This window comes from Hylobates moloch, unplaced genomic scaffold, assembly GCF_009828535.3.
Source record: "Hylobates moloch isolate HMO894 unplaced genomic scaffold, HMol_V3 SCAFFOLD_8, whole genome shotgun sequence".
NCBI classification, from domain to species: Eukaryota; Metazoa; Chordata; class Mammalia; order Primates; family Hylobatidae; genus Hylobates; species Hylobates moloch.
The window spans coordinates 70,475,494-70,491,134 of NW_026652283.1; the positions used below are offsets into that span (position 1 = coordinate 70,475,494).

The 15,641-nt window shown below is 36.8% G+C and overlaps 1 protein-coding gene across 4 annotated transcripts in view; it reads left to right on the forward strand.

Annotated features, from left to right (window-relative positions):
* RGS5 (regulator of G protein signaling 5) overlaps positions 1-13,297 on the forward strand; it is a 187,747-nt gene extending 174,450 nt beyond the window's left edge. For all 4 annotated transcript variants that reach the window (XM_058442539.1, XM_058442541.1, XM_058442542.1 and 1 more), the window contains 2 exons: positions 2,903-3,069; positions 8,100-13,297. In XM_058442539.1, the coding sequence (XP_058298522.1) occupies positions 2,903-3,069; positions 8,100-8,261 (329 nt within the window). In that variant the 3' untranslated portion in view covers positions 8,262-13,297. The remainder of the gene's footprint in view (positions 1-2,902; positions 3,070-8,099) is intronic.
* The last annotated feature ends 2,344 nt before the right edge of the window (positions 13,298-15,641 follow it).

Consider the following 15,641-nt stretch of genomic DNA (forward strand, 5'->3'; position numbering starts at 1 on the left):
TAAAGCTATTTTATGAGTTATACGTGAACAAAAAGGTTAAAAGAATATTGTGAATTCAATTAAAGTTATGAAATTAGTATCCAGGAAATGGACTTGCTACACAGAAAAGTTATTTTGCAAGCTTATTCCCTGGAAAGTCAGTAAATGTGAACATTTCTGTGGAGTCCCGGCATACATCCCCGGGTCATAAACAAGAATGTTTGGGAGGACTGAGATTTTCCTCAGAATGGGTGATTCAGAGATAGGTTGTGGGGATATGGGGCTAATGAGAATAAATTTGTCACAGACTTATTCTGTGGAATTATTTTTGCCTCCAGCCGTCTTAGACCTTATGTTGTGGGAGCTCATAAGACTTCATTTCCTGGAAGCTAAAACATGCCTGAGAATGTTTTCATTTTGACAGAGACTATCCAACACCTTTTGTTTAAGAAACAATGGACATTTTAACCATGACAGAGAGAGAAATAAGTCTTATATTTTTCTTTTAGCACTTATGTTAACTCTCGTGTCACTAAGTTAAGACAAATAGTGCTGGAAATATAGTAGGAAATATTAGAAGAGAGAGAAAATACACCTGATTTTATCCAGTTACAGGTTATCAAATGGTTTTAAAGTAATTCTTCTGGCCAAGTTTCTAGAAAAAATTGTTTTTTTCCCTTGTTTTCCTTTTCCCTTCTTTTCACAAGTGTTGAAAATTGTTTATTATACCTACCATCGCTCCTAGATATATTTTTATTGTTAATCAATTAAAAATGTATTTAGGGTAAGTACAGGAAGAAGGGATCAAATTGCAAAGTGTCTTGTTTGGATCCTGAAATTGATGGTGACCCTAATACAAGTTAATGATCATCCTAGCCATTCTTTTTCTTTAAAATTGGGTATGGTTTCAGGGTACTGTGAAGGGTATGAGAACAGTAAAAATATACAGGAGGTAAATTGAAAATGGATAACTATAGCATCTTTGTTTTTATCACTGCATACATTTTATGCTTGTGTGAAATCAATGTATTGGCAATGACTAATAAATAAAACTTTAGAGCCTATAAAAAGAATAGGGAAAAAGAATAAATGAAAATTAGGCCAAAGGAAATGAATTCAGAACGTAAATATGATCCCTAAGCAGAACTAATGTATTGCAGAAGTGTCTCCAGGTGGGGGCAAATTAGAGAAAACCGGACCCTAAAGTCCTGGTGACAATAATCTTTCCTTCTGCCCGGGGAGGCAAAGTGACATTCGAAACATGTTACTGAGGGTAGGTCTGTGATTTTGACACAGCTTCTGGAAAATTAGAGTTTTTCTCTCTCCTCCTGTTTGAAATCTTTACTCTTCTTAGATAATAAATGAACATGAACTCTCTCCCTATAGCTATACATTGTTTAGAATTTTGGTTTATATATATATACGTATGTGTAATATATGCTGAATAATACATATACATATTCAGCATTAAGGAGAAGGAAAATATTGGATCAGGCCCAAGAATCCTTACATATACATAGTTTTATAATTTTAGTCTTATAGTTTTGGTTTAAAATTAAAAACTATATCTACATATAATAGGCTATACCTATATCTATGTAGACTATAATATCTATATATTATATAGAGATATAATTTTTAAATTATAAACTAAAGTTTATCCTACATGAGTAATTGTACACTGGAAACAGAATCATGATAGCTATAATCATATTACATTTAACATATTAAAGAAACCTGATGTATAATTGATGGACATGGTAAGTATGCTACATGGGGTAATTTCAACTGGCCCTTTCCCACTCATTCTTTGGGTCTCAAATTGAGTGTTACTTCCTTGCCTTCCCTTAGCCTAAAATGAAGTCAGGACTCTCCTATGACTCTGTTACTACCTTTCATACAGTTTTCCTTTCATTGTGTAAATGTTTCTTGTTTCTTCATTTTCTTTCTACTTTTTCCAGAATCTATAATCTCCATTAGGACAGGAACCATGTCTATTTTACTTATCGTGGTGACTTACCACAGTGCTTGGAACATAATAGTTAAACAAAAATCATCTGTGCAAAGAGAAAATAAAGAATTGTGAGTAGTTCATAGTGATACTTAACATTAATATTACTTGTATAGACAAGCCAAGTTTTAAATGTATTATTTTCTCCTTGGTAGTTTAAGTGCCCAGAATGGCATTAGTGTTAATAGTGTTCCTTGATATGTAAATAGGTAAACATTTGTCACTTAAATAGACATTGCATTTGATTGTTTGGAAAGACAATGTGGTAAATCTCTCTGTCTAGTTCCAGAGTTCCATATGGCTCTGCATGATGAGCAGGGCTTGAGTTCTGTGTTCTCTGCTATCTTCCATCTCTGTCTCATTCCTTCTGCATTTGAATGAAGAAGTAAAGGAAGCTAGACATGAATGAGCTAAAACTTTGTGCATAGAATAGTATTGCTAAGCCCTTTCCCTTTCTCTCATGGATACAACATTTGTGTTGGCCTTGTATTTTTCTCCCAGTGCAAGTGCAGTAGAAAGCAGGCAGTCATTATTGGACAGTTTCTTTTCCAAGACGCTGAATCATGCACCTCTTGAGAAGTAGCTTGGAATAATGGATAAATGCATGAACTCTTGAGTCTGACTTCCCTGGGTTTGAATTCTGACTCTGCCACTTACCAGCTGGTTATTTATGGGAAAGTCATTTGATCTTTCTGACCTCATTTGTGAAATGGGGTATTGATAGCACCTGCCTCTTAGGGTTTTAAGGAAGATTAAATGAGTTAACATTGGTAAGATTCTCATGTAAATGACAAAAAACGTTCAGTAAGTAAGACTAGGCTATGTACTAAGTCAGACTACGCTATATAGAAAGGTATGCCATTTGTTAAGTAAATTAATAAATTTCTCCAACTGACTGTTTTTTCTTTCCAGATGGACTTGCCAGTTTCAAAAGTTTCCTGAAGTCTGAATTCAGTGAGGAAAACCTTGAGTTCTGGATTGCCTGTGAGGATTACAAGAAGATCAAGTCCCCTGCCAAGATGGCTGAGAAGGCAAAGCAAATTTATGAAGAATTCATTCAAACGGAGGCTCCTAAAGAGGTTGGTTTGTGTGTAGGTGGGTCAGTTAAGGGCAGCTCATTAGCTTTCAGGAAGGATTTACATCTGAGACACAGACCTCCCATTGGGAGCCAAAGGCTATTCCTATTTGTGAGCCAGCCATCTTATTAAGCACCTACTGAGTACAAAGGCAGAGCAATATGGTCAGGTATATATGAACATGAATCCTGTTCAGACCACTTTCTAGTTTTATGGGTCTCAGCTCCACTAACCTCCAGTGGAAATCATACCAATGTGAAATCTTGCATGAATTGTTGAGTCTCTGTGAACCTCATTTCTTCCTTTGTGAAAATAAGAATAATGGAGACTACTTTATGGAGATGTTGTGAGGATTAAATAGTGGGTGTAAAAACTTATACAGGCTGAACATCTCTGATCTGAAAATTCAAAATCCAGAATGCCTCAAAGTCTGAAACTTTTTCAGCACCATGATGCCACAAGTGGAAAATTCCACTGACTTCTTGTGATAGGTCTCAGTCAAAATACAGCCAAAACTTTTTTCATGCCCAAAATTATTAAAAATATTACATAAAATTACCTTCATGTTATATGTATAGGTATATATGACACGTAAATGAACTTTGTGTTTAGACTTGGGTCTCATATTAAGATATCTTATCTCATTATGTATATGCAAATATTTCAAAATCTCAAAAATTCAAGATCTGAAACATTTCTGGTCCCAAGCATTCCAGATAAGTGATGTTCAACCAGTGTATTATTCCTTTCTCTCACTGCTATGAAGAAATACCCAAGACTTGGTAATTTATAAAGGAAAGAGGTTTAATTGATTCACAGTTCCACATGGATGGGGAGGCCTCAGGAAACTTATAATCCAGACAGAAGGCACCTCTTCACAGGGTGGCAGGAGAGAGAATAAGAGTGGAGTGAAGGGGGAAGCCTCTTATAAAACCATCAGATCTCGTGAGAACTCACTCACTGTCACAAGAACAGTATAAGCGAAACTGCCCCCATGATTCAATTATTGCCACCTGGTCCTGCCCTTGACATGTGGGAATTATTATGATTTGAGGTGAGATTTGGGTGGGGACACAGAGCCAAACTATATCAACCAGTATCTCAGTGTCTGAACTCATTAATGCCTAATGAGTATTTCTACAACTTTTCTTTGTTTCTCTTTCCATTCCTGTTTCTATTGTTTCCTTTAAACACCTCTCTTTTTTGCCCTCTCTACTCTTCTTTATCCTTTGTTTCCCCACTTGGACTTTTCCATTTACACTGTACTTGGGACAATGGTATATTTACTCATGAAAATCAAAATATTACAAGAAAAATGTGCTAGAGATGTTGAAAGCCAATATACCACTGATTGACTACAAAAGCCCAGATTTTTGTTGATTTCAAAGAAACTTTGGGGAAGTTGATCTGCTTTTTTCTTTGTTATTTATAAAACCACATTGAAAGCCTATTGTGGAATTCAGGATGGCCACAGCAAGCCCTGTTCATCATGGTTTGGTCAGGTTACTCTAATTTCACTTGTTTCTTTTAATCCAGTCTGGAAATTAAATGTTTCATCAAGGTTTGGAGTCAAGCACGGAGGTGATCTGGGCAAGCCTTGTTGAGTAGGCAGCAATCTACTTAAGATGTTTGAGAGAGAAAAACTCCCAAATATCCCTTCTCTACCACAGATGCTCTAGACTCCTGGAGTTCCACCATTAGATATGTATTTCTTTAGTTATGAGTTACCCTAAATGTGTTTGAGTGGATGGACAAATTAGGTACCTTGATACTAGTAGATGTGCTTCCTCCATGACACAGGGTTGGAGGTTAGGAGTATGTGAATGTACAGTACTGTGGGTCAAAGCCACGAGAATGGAAAGGTGCTAGAAAGAAACTAGATTTAGGTTTGATGTGGATATTCATCTTGAAATTCTCTCCAGATCGCCCCTTCTTCTCCTCAACCTCCACCCTAAGCACATACATTAGCTCTACCCTACTTCTGTTACCATTTGTGCTGGGCCATCCTTTCTTCTGTCAGCATGTTATTTCTCTGTATATATTGACAAGAAGATTAATTTAATATTAAATTGGACATGTATTTCCCGATTTCAAAGGATTCTCCAACTTACCTTCATATCAACTTGACTTCCTCTTCACAGAATTCTAGGATTTGCTGAAATACCTACAAATGGTAGAAACCCACTCAGATAAGTGTTAGTTACTCTGAGCTCTGGGAAAACATTATTGGTTATTATGAAAATATGATACATTAACCTAAAATATAATTTTAAAATAAATAATACCATGGCTAGCTGAGTTACAAGGACAAATAAATTGTGGTCACTAGTTGCAAGCTGTAATAAAATAGCCTTGCCCTTCATTCTAAATGATCTATGCTCATGCAAAGGTACAATTAGACCCAAATACAGGCATCCCAGGATTATGTAGAATAATGATTCTGAGCTGGGCATTAGAGAGAATGTGAATCCTACTCCTAGCACATAAAAAGCTTTCAAGAAATATTTTTGAGATGAAAGCATGAAAATATCCAACTTCAGACATTCTTAGATGTGGGACTTTGGGCAAGTCTCTAGCTAAAGCTCTCTAATCTTCAGTTCTTTTAACTGTAACCATCTTGTATATATGTATGTGCACCTGAAGTATGTTAAGTCATAGTTTTTATTACTTAAAAAATTCTCCAAATTTTGTATTTTGACGTAAATATTTACTATTTAATTTTGATGAAATTGACCTATATAAGACCTAGATTACCCAAGCAAATAGTAATCTGAATATTGTTGCTCTGAATACTCACCTCAACTCTTTAATACAAGAAACTGACTGAGAGATACAATGGTAAGAATTGGAACTAAATTTAAACAAGAGAAATGGCCATGTGGAGGTCAATAAGTAGATAATTTATACATTGCAAATTATCACTTGACCATATTTGAAATTAATTAAATAATATTTTTTCTGGATAACTAAACAGATAAATATGTATCAGAATGACTCATTAAAGAAGGCTTAAGCACATAAAAATACTAAGAGAAATAGCTGCTATTTGCTGGTGAATACTATGTCCTAGAGGGTTTTAAATACATCACTCCTTTAAAAAATAAAATTAGGAGCTAGTTTTATAATTTTTAGAAACTCAATCATTTGGAATAAGCCTGTCTACCAAGCTCAGTACAGATATATATTTAATATAAGAGAAGGAAGAAGCATTGCTTTCAGTGTGGCGGGAAGAATAATAGACTGAGAACGGAGAAATCTGTGTTATAGTCTCACCTCTAATCCTCACTAGCTGTTTGTGGGCATGTAACCTGATCTCTTTGAGGTCTTCACATTTAAAGGCAGACATTGGACTTCATCAACTCTGACGCTGATCCCAATTCTGACAATCTGGTCTTCCACCAGGCCTGCATAAAGTACATTGACCCCTTTCACCTCTGGAAAATCTTAATGTAGCTCAACGCCCTTCATCCTGGACTTTGAAGCACAGCTCAGTCCTGCTGTCTGTTCTGACCTGGCGCCCCAAGGAATCATGCATTTTGTCTCCAAATCTAACTAATAGCTGCTTCATCATTCTCTGAGCCCAAAGAGCTCTATTCGGTACTAAGAACCTCTAACAGCCCAGGAGAGACCCAAAACCTTTATCAATGTTTCAATTCACAACCATAGGCTGATTTGGATTCTCTTTCTGTCTTGTTTACACTCAAAATCCTTAAAAACCATTAAATCATACAACATGGAGTATAAAGATTCCTTTAAACTCATAGTTAGCCAAGTTCAAACAGGCTGCACCTTGTACAACTCCAGAGGAACCATTCACATAGACCATAGTATGGTTGCAATGTAGTGGCCCTGCACTCAGGACATGTAAGCCACAGTGCATCCCAGTGCTGGAGTCTACTGGTTAAAAGGCTGGGCTCTGGAGCCACATCACTGGATTTCTGAATCTTCTCTCTACCATGAACCTTGAGTAAATCATGTAACATTTCTGTGCATCTGTTTCCTCAACTGTAAAATGTAGATGACAGCATCTATTATACCTCATAGAGTTGTAAGATTAAATGAGTTCATCCTTGCAAAGTGCCTGGCACCGACCGAGCACTCAATAAACGTTAATTGCTGTTAGCTGTTTTCATTATTATTCTGTCAGAATGACTGTTTCCTGGTTTGTTTTTGGAAAGAACAAGTTTTCTTGTTCTTCTGGACCCATGCAAAAGGTCCTGGATCCCCAGACAGCATTTACTTCTCTCTATTCAATTCCTCCAATAGATGTGAAACCAAATGTTGTGTTAGAATTTTAAAATTAGGCACCAGGGCCAGACATGGTGGCTCACACCTGTAATCCCAGCACTTTGGGAGGCCGAGGCAGGCAGATCACCGGAGGTCAGGAGTTCGAGACCAGCCTCACCAACGTGGCAAAACCCTGTCTCTATCAAAAATACAAAAATTAGCCCAGCGTGGTGGCACATGCCTGTAACCCAGCCACTTGAGAGGCTCGGGCAGAAGAATCACTTGAACCCGGAAGGCAGAGGTTGCAGTGAGCCAAATGGCGCCACTGCACTCCAGCCTGAGTGAGAGAACTAGACTCTATCCAACAAAAAAAAAAAAAAAAAAGAAAAAGAAAAAGAAAAAGGCACCAGGACACCTGGATTCAAATTCTGATTCTCTAGATTCAAATACACTTATCAGTTCTGTGATCCTGGGGAAGCCACTTAACCTTCTGCATATACACATTTTTTTCTATAAAAGGAAAGAATCATTCTTAGGATTGTTGTCAAGGATTAAATAAGTAATGTGTGTGTTAGCTCCTATGGGAGGTCTGACACCTGGTTGGTGTCTAATACCGGTTGGATGAAGCTGTTGGAACATCAGCTGCCTTATCCCATCACCTATAAAGTGAGAAGTGACATGTCTCACTTTTTAATGACTTTCCTCCCCTCTAATGTTTTATTGATGAGAAATTCCACCTCCCTCTTCACCCCTCATCAAATTCTGTAACTTAGGCTTATGTAGTGACCCTGTTTCCTGGCCCACAGGTGAATATTGACCACTTCACTAAGGACATCACAATGAAGAACCTGGTGGAACCTTCCCTGAGCAGCTTTGACATGGCCCAGAAAAGAATCCATGCCCTGATGGAAAAGGATTCTCTGCCTCGCTTTGTGCGCTCTGAGTTTTATCAGGAATTAATCAAGTAGTAATTTAGCCAGGCTATGAAATCATCCTGTGAGTTATTTCCTCCATAATAACCCTGCATTTCCCATTAATCTACGTGTCTTCCCACAGCAGCTTTGCTCAGTGATACCCACATTGGAAAAATCCCAGGGGATGTTGCTTACTCTTTTTGCCCACATTGCTTTGGGTACTTATCTACTATCCGAAGGCCTTCTTTCCCCACTCAATTCTTCCTGCCCTGTTATTAATTAAGATATCTTCAGTTTGTAGTCAGACCCAATCAGAATCACAGAAAAATCCTACCTAAGGCAAAGAAATATAAGATGAGAATATGATATCAATGAATGTGGGTTTAGCTAATATATTTCCACCTAAATTGGTCTAAAAAAGAATGTAAGTGTCGACAGACCTATTTCAAAGGAGCTTAATTGATCTCACTTGTTTCAGTTCTGATCCAGGGAGATCACCCCTCTAATTATTTCTGAACTTGGTTAATAAAAGGTTATAAGATTTTTATGAAGCAGCCACTGTATGATATTTTAGGCAAATATGTTATTTAAAATATTGATCCTTCCCTTGGACCACCTTCATATTAGTTGGGTATTATAAATAAGAGATACAACCATAAATATATTATGTTTATACAAAATCAATCTGAACACAATTCATATAGATTTCTCTTTTATATCTTCCTCACTGGCCCCCTCCACCTGCCCATAGTTACCAAATTCTGTTTTAAATCAATGATCTAAGATTAACAATGAAGTATTTTATAAATGTATTTATGCTCCTAGACTGTAGATCAAATGTTTCCATTTTCAAATTATTTAAAATTCTTATGAGTTTAAAATTCATAAATTTCTAAATCCAATCATGTAAAATGAAACTGTTGCTCCATTGGAGTAGTCTCCCACCTAAATATCAAGATGGCTGTACGCTAAAAAGAGAAAATATGGTCAAGTCTAAAATGGCTAATTGTCCTATGATGCTGTTATCATAGACTAATGACATTTATCTTCAAAACACCAAATTGTCTTTAGAAAAATTCATGTGACTACAGGTAGAGGCCTTCTAGGTGAGACACTTTTAAGGTACACTGCATATTGCAAAAAAAAAAAAAAAAAAAGTAATCTTTTAACAACCCCAGTATTCCCTCACTGTTTCGCTTCCTGCATTAGTAAATTTTACTTACAGTCAAAAGTGCAGATTTGTACTCTTGACATGCCTCATTCACAGCTAAATAATAGGCCATAGGACTTTTGGTAGGTTTAAACTTTTAATTCTGTATTTCATGATTATAAGTCTTGCTAGAATTTTTTCTAATCTTTGGTAGATTTGATTAAATAATGATTCACAGAATTTAGTAACAGAATCAAACTAAGCCATGTATGAGGGTAATCGAGATGAGGATATTAACTCAAGAGAAAGAGGGTGATTTTTAAAGGATTAATAAAATTCTGAAATGTTAAGTAGAAGATTACATTGTCTAGTCTTGTATTTCCTCCTTCTGTTGCTCTCTTTCATTCACACACTCTCAGTTTCTCATATTTGTAGCTCATTTATTTGGTTATTTCCTAAGAATAATGAAAGTGAAGCAGCTATGTGACTGTATTCTTCAGGTAAACACTGACTGTGCTTGTTGGATTTTCCCTATTTTTGTGACTTCAAGAATAATGTGCCCTGCTGAATACATGCCATTTCACATTCTGAAAATGGGTAGAGTGGCTGGGTGTTCTGCCAACAATTGCTAGTGGTGTGAATTCATTCATATTTGCCAGTATTGCTCACTTCAAAGAAACTCCTTCAACAAGCAGTCCAGAGCTAGGCCAGATCAACGCTGCAATCATGAAGTTCTCATCTCATGCAATTGTGCAGGATTGACAAGGAACTCAGATAAAAATTTCCAGGGTGCACTTCCAGCACCAGCTTCAACATCTGTCTACATTGCCCCCAAGTTAATAAAGTGCCAACCCTTTACTCTCTCATACAGCTAGAAATGTTAGAAATCCAAAATCTTAGTGCGTTATTTTTTCATAAATGCTAAAACATTTGAAGAAACAATTTAATTATTTAAAATTCAAGTATTTTATTCACATTATTTGAAATATCCAAATGTTTAAAAATTCCCAGATAATTAACTAGCTATTACAGATCTCACCTAGAGGGTTGATGTTATGAAGACTCCAAGGGACTGTACTCACAAATTGACTGGACACCCTATGAAAGTGGGTAGACTTTTCAGTGGAAAATAAGAAGGGCTTTTACCTACAGGGCAGGAAAGGGCCCCATGAGAGCAGTTCTGTGGAGATATAAACAGAATGGAAGAAGGAATGCCTTATAGTGATATTGTGACATTATATCTATACATCTACATATATCTATCTATATCTACATCTATATAATCTTACATTTAAAATTGTATTCCTACACATATTAGAAACTCTTCTAATATATGAAGTAAAAAAATTAAAAAGAATACAAATATTCCAGCCCCAAATGAGAAATCAAACATATTAAAATTGTTCTAGAAAATTTCTTTGAACACTTTTGAAAGTTTTTGGAAACTTAGAAAAGAGGAAAAAAAATCCTGTGTTACTAGTAATTTCCATGGTAATACAGATAAAATACATTCTTTTAATTCTGGGAAATTAGAAAAAGTGGGGTGATCTTTCCAGGAAAAACATGTGTAACATCTGCTTATCACTCCATCTTCCTCCTCCTCCTCCTCTCCACGTTCCCTTGAGTAAATGTCTGGGAAAGCATGAAGCTTGATGCAAGAACCCTGTTGTACTGGAGTTTTCCTCCCCTGTGAAAATGTAACTACTGTTGGGAGTGAATTGAGGATGTAGAAAGGTGGTGGAACCAAATTGTGGTCAATGGAAATAGGAGAATATGGTTCTCACTCTTGAGAAAAAAACCTAAGATTAACCCAGGTAATTGCCTGTAACTTCAGTTTTTCTGCCTGGGTTTGATATAGTTTAGGGTTGGGGTTAGATTAAGATCTAAATTACATCAGGACAAAGAGACAGACTATTAACTCTACAGTTAATTAAGGAGGTATGTTCCGTGTTTATTTGTTAAAGCAGTGTGAATAGCCTTCAAGCATGTGAATAATCTTCCATCTTCCCTGCCACACACACACACACACACACATTTTTTTATTTCTTTCAGGTAGACACCTTTTAAAATGCAGAACTAACTGAGGCATTTCAGTAACTTTGCTTTCAAATCAATAAAGTCAAATGTATGGAAACATTTTGTGCCCTACTCTCCATACCCCATGTACTCAAATTCTCTACTCTATGAATTATGCTTTAAGTAGAATTCAGTGCCAAGGAGAACTTGGTGAAATAAATTATTTTTATTTTTATCCTTTACAAAGCCATGGATTTTATTTGGTTGATGTGTGCTCTGTACACAAGCCATTTCAATAGGATGGAGCTGTTAATTATTTTCCAAAGAGTAATAGACATGCAAAAGTTTCAATAAAAACTGGGCCATTAACAAATAAATTGATAAACTAATAAGCATTCCCTTCTAGGTTTTTGCCAAACTGCCTATCCAATAACAAATTTGAGAATCATTGAAAAAGCTAGTTATATTTCAGAGAAATGATTTTCATTATGGAAACTGTTCTCCCTAGCAGACCATTTTCCCTTTCTCCTGGGAATTTAGCAAGTTTAGGAGAGAATAGTCATGAAAAGAAAGGGAAGAAAGGGGAGAAGGGAAGTGGCTAAAAAGTAAGTGCTCAGACCTGTGAACGTAATCCATTTGCTAGGAAATATTTAAGAGCAGCTCAGCTTGGTTGAAGCTGAGTTTTGTCATCTTCCATATTTGCAGAAAGGTATTTCCTGACTTGCAATGCAGCTAGATGTAAAATTTTATTTTATCATCCTAGAAAGCCTTGACTAGAAAAATGAATAAATATTGAGGGTCTCCTGTCCATATCTGGCTTGCATGTGCCAGAAAGCAGAGAATACAAAATGCAATTTCCAACATCCAAGCATCGAAACCCAAGGGGTAGGCAACTCTATGTAGGTTTTGGACATAAAGTTTGGTGCATCTTGGTGTATCCTGGCTCAGTTGCTATTAAACCTCTCTGGTTTATAGTCTCTTCATTCTATTAGACAAGCATGTATTGAACACTTGCTTCACACAAGGCTCTTTAGTTAACAATTTAGCAGCTACTGTTTGTGTTAAACACACTTTTCACCAAATAGGTTCTGAGGCAAACAAGAGCAATGAATATTTAAAGAAAGGCTTTCCCAGCATCACTTACACATCCCAAAACTAAAAAGATCAACTCATCCAACTGAAAAAAGACTTCTGGCTTTGAATGCAAACTTACAGCAGAGAGTCATAGGCAATGGCAACAACAACAGCAACAACAAACATTTGGAATATTATTCTCAACTCATGTTTTAATAATAAATCTTATTATTTTTCTAGTAGAGAAACTACAAATCAGCCTCTTCAACATTTATATACAGTTTAATAAGCCTCTTGCAAGTTACTTGTTCTCTCGCCTGAGGTATTTTTTCCTCTCCACCTTGCCCCATTCCTCCCTTCCTCTTCTCCCTTTGCAAGAGGAAATATTTAACATATTTGGGTCTAACTTCAATTATGTAATAATTAATACATTAAAAGCATTTAACTTCCTTTCTAGAAAAACGCACAGGCTAAGGCACAGACAAAACAAAGAGAAATGCCGAGAAATTTGCCACCGGAGACAAGTAATCTGAATAAATATTTGCCAAAAGTTCTTTTTATGTCATGTAGTGTCAGGATTTGAAGGAGCTATTTTTCTTAGTGTTGCAACCAGCAACTCATCTTCAGAAGACACAGCCAGGAGAATGAAGTAGAAGTGAAAGGTTTATAAATCCATTTGTAAGCATTTATCCCATATATTTTAAATTCGAGAATAATTGTGTTTATCTTTAGAATTTTGTATTCAATACTTTATGTACTATGTGACTCATGCTTCTGGATAAATAAAGCACCAAATATGTATCTGTAACCACAATCACACATATTATATTAAATATATATCTATATAACAGCCTCATATGAGTCCTCCTTGACTCCCAAGTATTTTCTATATGAAACATTCTTCCTTAAGATAGGCTTGTTCTTTCACCGTGCTTCTTACACCAGGTGAGCTCTTCATCAACTGGGAGGATGTTTACTAATAAAGGACAGCTATAATACAGCCTGATGTGCAAAACTCAGGGAAATACAAAGTGCCCCATTTTCATAAACTCTGTTGACTACTTTCCCTTGGATTCAGGTGACAATAATTTATTGACTTAGCTGCCATCACTGTTAGAAACTGACTGAACATATATTATTTGGATCCTGCAATATTCAGTGAGTATAGCAATTTATTTCTCTTCCTCCCCTGGTGAAAGATCTGAAAGATTTGAAATCCAGGTGCCACTGTAAGCAGCTTAATTCTGTGATCATACATTTGGTGCTCACGTAGTTAAGATAATGTGGGATTGAGAATGGGTAAAAGGGGATCATACAACTAGTGGGATTCGGACTGGGTAAAAGGGGAAAATTTATATTCAGATAGAAGCATTAGGAGAAGATTTACAAGGAGAAACCATGGAAAGAGAGACAGACAGACAGACAGACAGACAGACATAAAGAGAGATTAAAGAGGGTGTCTGTCTTGGTCTCTGGTAAGTTTCTTAATTTTCATTCCCAGGCCCCATGAGGCCTAGCTATATTTAATATAGATATAATGCCCCTGAATCATTTCAATATCACCTACTCTCCTCTTTATTTTAATTATCTTGAATGAGTTTCCAAGAGTTTTCACCAAGAACTATTATTAGAGCAAAGATCATCAACACCTCTTTGTTTCCCCTACAAAGAAGTGATATTCTCGAGATCACTCTGCAAATCAGTAGCAGAACAGAGATTAGAGATTAGTTTGACTGTCTCTCAAATGCCCGTTTGGTCCGATAAACAAAAGTAACCCCACATAATCCCTCACGACATTAGGGTTATTGGCTCTAACTTGAGCAAAAGAGGCTAAATTAACCACTCTCCAAGTGAGAACCCATTCTACCATCTGTCAAAGTCAGGTAGGCCAAGCTCTCCAAGTTATCAGCTTTCTAAAGCACATTGTACCAGTTTTACATTTTCTAAATCAGCAGTACCTTGAAGATTATTTTGCCCATAAACCACTTTCCAAGTTCATTAACTTTTCAGATGGCTTCCCAATGCCTCCACTGCATTCTGCATTTGAATTAGTCTCATCCGGCAAGTTCCTAGTCCACTTTCCACACCTTTCCACTTTTTGGTCAAATCTTGCCCTCTTTTAACAGCTTAACTTGTTAAAGCAATAAAAGATATCAATGAAAATTTTATTTAAAAGTAAACCTTTTTGCTCGATCTTTGGCAGCCAGTCTTCTTGGCCAGGTTAGCCTGGTCTCTGTTAATGAGGTCACATTTTCGAGTCACTTTCACAGTAGAAAAATGCTGTTGATGACAGGGGTACAGGGGTGGGTATGCCCATAGGCAATTTTGAAGGTCAGTTATGCTTTGAAAAAGTGATGCCTTGTGACTGCCACTAGAAGGAACTGTCTGTGACCAACTGAGAAATAGATGCCTGCCTCAGATTTTGCTGCTAAATGCCCTAAGCCTCTCTGCTTCCAAGCAGAATTCTTGGAAAACAGAAGAAACACTTAAGCAAAAATTGGAGCCTAGACACTTTCATGAATAAACGTGAATGAAGATTGATGTTCCCTTATTTCTTTTAACTGAACATTTATTTTGACTATTTTAATTTCACTAAACGAAAGCCTTAACTTCTGTACTATTTGAGTTTCTCAAGCAATTCAACTAACAATGAGCAAGGAAGGCGATAAAGAAAAAGTCTAGGCCGGGTGCGGTGGCTCACGCCTGTAATCCCAGCACTTGAGGCCGACGGGGGCTGATCACGAGGTCAGGAGATTGAGACAATTCCTGGCCAACGTGGTGAAACCCCGTCTCTACTAATAATACAGCAATTAGCTGGGCGTGGTGATGCATGCCTGTAATCCCAGCTACTTGGGAGGCTGAGGCAGGAGAATTACTTGAACCAGGGAGTCGGAGGTTGCAATGAGCCGACATTGCGCCACTGCACTCCAGCCTGGGCAACAGAGCGAGACTCCGTCTCAAAATAAATAAATAAATGAATAAATAAATAAATAAATAAATTAAATTAAATAAAAAAAGAAAAAGTCCAGATACAGAAAATGTCAGAGTTGGAATAGACATTACAGATGCTCTCATACGCCCAGGATGAAAGTTCACTCCTCCTCTCTGTGCAGATTCTTTTCAGCTTAGATACCAGCAGCTTGGGGGACACAGACACTTAGAGTCCAGAGAACAAAGGAGGAACCTACTCGCCT